Here is a 5,007-nt window from a genome sequence, read left to right as displayed (position 1 = left end):
ACCCTAAACCCTAAACCCTAAACCCTAAACCCTAAAGCCTTGCTGCGGTTCGTCCTTGCCCGTCGTTTTCTCTGCAGCTTCCACCGATGTTTATTTGTTTGCTTAATATTATTATTATTATTATTATTATTTTGTTATTATTATTATTATTTTCTTTCTTTGCGGGTTATGAGCTAATGCTCTTCGCTCTGTCTGCTGAGGTGTTTCCTGCCTGATAACTCCTTCGCCTAAACACTGCCCGCAGCAGCAACAGCAGCAGCAACTACTACTACTGCCACAGCAGCAGCAGCAGCAGCCGCAGCAGCAGCAGCAGCCGCAGCAGCAGCAGCTCAAGCTGCAGAAGCCCCGGAAGGCAGCTTCTGGGGTGGCAGCAGTCTCTTGTGCGAGGCGCCTTGTACTCTTGTCTAACTGCTACTAAACTGCAGCAGCAGCAGCAGCTGCTGCTGCTGCTCGTGCTGCAGCAGCAAACTGCAGCAGCGCGGGGTTACTTCCCCTTGCTGCTGCTACAGCACCACCGTCTCCTGCTGCAGCACACTGTCTCGCTGCTGCTGCAGCGGACCCCTTACTGTTTCCTTTTGCTGTTGCTGCTCACTAGTGCTGCTGCCGCTCTTGCTGCTGCTGCAGCTGCTGCTGCTGCTCTCGCTGCTGCTGCTGGGGCTGTTAAGGAGACTACTTGGCTGCTCCTTTTCTTAGGAATTAACTCTACTAGTTATAACTAATAATTATTTATGAATTAAAATAAAACAAAAAACAACAAAATATCTTATAAACAAATTATGCTGCTGCAAATACAGTCGGGACTGGGGAGCCGCAGCAGCAGCAGCAGCAGCAGCAGCAGCAGCAGCGGAAGTGGCTGCTGCTGACGCTGCAGCAGCTGAGGGTTTTGTCGCTGTTTGCCCTTTCTTTGAGTGTCTTTGAGGATAAATTTACCTTTAAACTTCATTAGTTATTTTGCTCGGGGTGTACATACAGCTGGGTGGCAGCAGCAGCAGCAGCAGCAGCAGCGACAGGAGCCGTGTCGGCAGAAGGTCTTCGACTTTGCGCATGCGGCAGCAGCAGCAGGAGCAGCAGCAGCAGCAACAGCAGCAACAGCAGCAGCAGCAGTATTAGATTGCGGTGTACATACACCTCAGCTGCTTCTTCATCTCTTAGGCTGCGGCGCCACACGATCTCCGTTACTGCAGCAGCAGCTCTTTGAGCGATTGTTATCGCAGCAGCAGCAGCAGCAGGCAGCAGCAGCAGCAGAAACAGCAGCAGCAACAACACTAGAAGCGGAAGGAGACCGTCCTTCGTGGCTACAACAACCTCTAGCAGCAAGAGCAACACCAGCAACAGCAGCAGCAGCACCAGCAGCAGCAGCAGCGGTAACGGCAGAGGGAGCAGCAGCACCAGCAGCAGCAGCAACAGCCCTAGAAGCAGAAACACAAGTAGGACCAGCAGCAGCAGCAGCAGCAGCAGCACAAGAATGGAGGGGAAGCCTTTGGTGCTGCGGCTTCGTGCTGCTGCTGGGCACAGCAGAATCACCTGCAGCAGCAGCAGCACCGCCGCTGAGCTGTACACGCAGGTGGCGCTGCAGTTTAAAACACCCGAGGATGCGCTGCAGCTATTCACAGATGCGGCCAAACAGCAGGTGCTGCTGCTGTTGCTGCTGCTGCTGCTGCTACTGCCGCCGCTGCTGTTGCTATCGCTGTTGCTGCTGATTCTGTTGGTGCTGCTGTTGCTGTTCCTGTTGCTGTTGCTGTTCCTGTTGCTGTTGTTCCTGTTGTTGCTGTTGCTGCTGTTGCTGTTGCTGTTGTTGCTGCTTATGCTGCTGTTGCTGCTGCTGTTGCTGCAGAGTTCGCATAGGTGCTTTTGCTTATAATGAGATCTTGACGTTGGCTGCACCATTGGTTGTGCTGCTGCTTTTGCTGCTGCTGCTGTTACTGCTGCTGCTGCTGCTGCTGCTGCAGTTGGTGCCCCGCACATCGTCATCTCTGGAGGAGCTGGGTTTATACTCGGGGAGTCTCTTGTTTGTTGAGACAGCAACAGCAGAAGCTGCTGCTGCTGCTGCTGCTGCAGTTGCTGCTGCAGCTGGGCGCTCCTACCCACAGAGTGGCCCAGAGGGAAGAAGCGGTAGGGCTTAGGGCTTAGGGTTTAGGGTTTAGGGTTTAGGGTTTAGGCCTTTCAGGGTTTAGGGTTTGGAGACAGGTGAAAGGAGACAGAAAGAGACAAGGGTGAAGAAAGGAGGCAGAAGGAGACAGCAGCATCAAATGCATTTGCTTCGTTATAATTCAATCTTATATTGTCTCTGTGTGTCTTGCTGCTGCTGCTGCTGCCGCTGTTGCTGTTGATGTTGCTGTATCTGCTGCTGCTGCTGCTGCAGATGCGCCGTCGTCCAGCAGCAGCAGCAGCAGCAGCAGCAGCAGCCAGCCTATGGATAGAAGCAGCAGCAGCAAGAGTAGCGGCAGCGCGAAGCCTTCAGGCAAGCGCAGCAACGGCAGCAGCGGGGACAGCAGCAGCAGCAGCAGCAGCAGCAGCAGCGGGGACAGCAGCAGCAGCAGCAGCAGCAACAGCGTGTATCAATCCTTTGATAGATTTGTAGAGGAGAGACAATTTGCTGTTTTAGATTTGCCGCTGCTCAAGAGCTACAAACCCACTAAGCTGCAGGCGGGACAGATGAACAGAGTACAAACCCTAAACCCTAAACCCTAAACCCTAAACCCTAAACCCTAAGTGTGCAGTTGATGAAGGAGTTCATTGAGGGTTGCAAAACTTTCAAAGAGTCTCCGTGTGGCTTCTGGCGAAGTTCCTCTTTTGCGTGTCATGCTGCTGCTGCTGCTGCTGCAGCTGCTGCTGTTGCTGCTGGGTTGCAGCTGCATGCGCGTTCCCTGCTATATCTGCTGCATATATATATATATATATCTGCTGCAGCAGCTGCAGCAGCAAAAGTATATATATATGTAATGCTGATGAGCGTTGTTGTTTTTGCTGCTTGTGCAGTTTGTGTGTATGCATGTGTTTGCATTTCCTTTGCTGCTGCTGTTGCTGCTGCTGTTGCTGCTGCTGTTGCTGCTGCAGCTGCCTCAGACCCTGAGTCTGAAGCACCAGGTGTATCGGCACGTAGACCATTTAGAGTTGATGAATGTTAGCGAAGCACGGGACTTTGTCTCCTTCTGGAGGGACAGTCTCTGCATGCAGCAGCAGCGCTTTGGCCTAATGTTTGGCTATTACACAGAAGACAATCATTATAATAAAGGCATTCGAGCAGTTTGTGAAGCTATCTACGAACCCCCGCAGGTATGCTCCATCTGCTGCTGCTGCTGCTGCTGTTGCTGTTGGTGCTGCTGCTGCTGCTGCTCCTGCTGATGCTGCTGATGTTGCTGGTGTTGCTGTTGGTGCTGCTGCTGTTGCTGTTGGTGCTGCTGCTGTTGCTGTTGGTGCTGCTGCTGTTGGTGCTGCTTTTGTTGTTGCTGCTGGTGTTGCTGCTGTTGGTGCTGCTGTTGCTGCTGGCGCTGCTGCTGGTGGTGCTGCTGCTGGTGGTAGTGCTGCTGGTGTTGCTGCTGATGATGCTTCTTTTTCTGCTGGTGCTGCTCTTCTTGTTGCTGGTGGTGTTGGTGCTGCTGCTGTTAATGCTGCTGCTGCTTTGCTGCTGCCGCTGGAGTTGCTGCTGGGTGTTGTGCTGCTTTTGCTGCTGCTGCTGACGTTGCTGCTGCTGCTGTTGATGTTGCAGCTGCTACTGCTGCTGTTAATGATGCTGCTACTGGTGGTGATTGTGCTGCTAATTGTTCTGCTGCTGTTGTTGCTGGCGCGTTTTGCTTCGGTTGCTTGCTGCTGCTGTTGCTGTTGCTGCTGCTGCTGCTGCTATCCCTGTTCTTCGTACCTTGGTTTGTTTGTTTTGTTTGTTTGTTTGTTTATATATTTATTTGTTTTTGTTTGCATATATTAATTATAATTATATATTTCTTTGTTTTGTTTGTGTTCATACAGGAGGGAGAAGGAGAGGGATGGCGATTAATAGAGAGCGGAGCAGCAGCAGCTGCAGCAGACCAGCAAGCAGCAGCAGCAGCAGCAGCAGCAGAAGCAGAGACTGCAGCAGCAGTTGCTGCTCGCCTGGGCTTAGAGCTCATTGGCTGCATCTTCACGCATAAACCCAGGCAAGAGCCTCTAACCCCAGCAGAGATTCTCTTCCTCGCCAGGTAAACCCTAAACCCTAAACCCTAAACCCTAAACCCTAAACCCTAAACCCTAAGCCCTAAACCCTAAACCCTGAGGCTTCTTTAAAGTAAAACCCTAAAACCTAAACCCTGAGCCTGGTATATGAAGGCCCTAAACCCTATGCCTTGCTTTGCGGCTGGAAGAGATGTAAACCCTAAACCCTAAACCCTAAACCCTAAACTGTAATCTAAAAGTATTTTCTGTAGATCCTCACCCCTAAAGCACAAAGTCTCCTTTGGATTGCTAAGACAACTGGCGGGGAAAAGAAAGCTCTTCCCGCTGCTGCTGTTGCTGCTGCTGCTGCTGCCGCTACTGCTGCTGCTGCTGTTGCTGCTGCTGCTGCAGGCTGCAGCTGAAGCATTTGCATGGAGGCCACTACACGGGGTATCCGATGCCCAAGCTGGTTGCTTGTACTGTGGCGCTGCAGCACACGGATGAGCAGCAGCAGCAGCAGCAGCAGCAGCAGCAGGAGCAGGAGGTGGTTCCTAATGCCTTTATGGTTTCAGACTTAGTAAGATTTTATTTATTTATTTATTTTTTTTTTGTTGTTTTTATTTATTTTCTTCTGCCTCTCTTCTGTGTGCTTCGCGCTTGGTTTTAGGGTTTAGGGTTTAGGGTTTAGGGTTTAGGGTTTAGGGTTTAGGGTTTAGGGTTTACCTCGATATATCCCCTGTCTTCTTAATTTAATTTTATTTTTTTAGATTTCTTCTTTCTCTGTTTTTCTTTTTGCTGTTTGTCTCTCGCTCGTTTATTCTGCGCAGCTGTTTGTCTCTTTGTTTTGTTTGTATAATATTAATATAATATAATATATAT

The 5,007-nt window shown here is 50.8% G+C and overlaps 2 protein-coding genes across 2 annotated transcripts; one reads left to right on the top strand and one right to left on the bottom strand.

Moving 5' to 3' along the window:
• Positions 1 to 1,681: 1,681 nt before the first annotated feature.
• Positions 1,682 to 1,965, bottom strand: EAH_00059090 (hypothetical protein; the record flags this gene model as incomplete). The annotated part of the gene is made up of 2 exons (XM_013397211.1): positions 1,682 to 1,828; positions 1,885 to 1,965. 2 exons carry the CDS (start codon positions 1,963 to 1,965, stop codon positions 1,682 to 1,684), a joined length of 228 nt encoding a protein of 75 aa, XP_013252665.1.
• Positions 1,966 to 2,412: 447 nt separating this feature from the next.
• On the top strand, positions 2,413 to 4,705 carry EAH_00059080 (hypothetical protein, conserved; the record flags this gene model as incomplete). Its single annotated transcript, XM_013397210.1, has 4 exons — positions 2,413 to 2,664; positions 3,058 to 3,276; positions 3,967 to 4,175; positions 4,540 to 4,705. Coding segments are annotated over 4 exons (846 nt in total), but the record flags the coding sequence as incomplete, so codon positions are not given.
• Between the last annotated feature and the right edge of the window lie 302 nt (positions 4,706 to 5,007).

This window comes from Eimeria acervulina, genomic scaffold (assembly GCF_000499425.1).
Source record: "Eimeria acervulina Houghton genomic scaffold, Eah_scaff1376, whole genome shotgun sequence".
In the NCBI taxonomy this organism is placed as follows: domain Eukaryota; phylum Apicomplexa; class Conoidasida; order Eucoccidiorida; family Eimeriidae; genus Eimeria; species Eimeria acervulina.
Note: the sequence above shows the minus strand (reverse complement) of the source record. Positions and strands in the feature narration are given on the sequence as shown.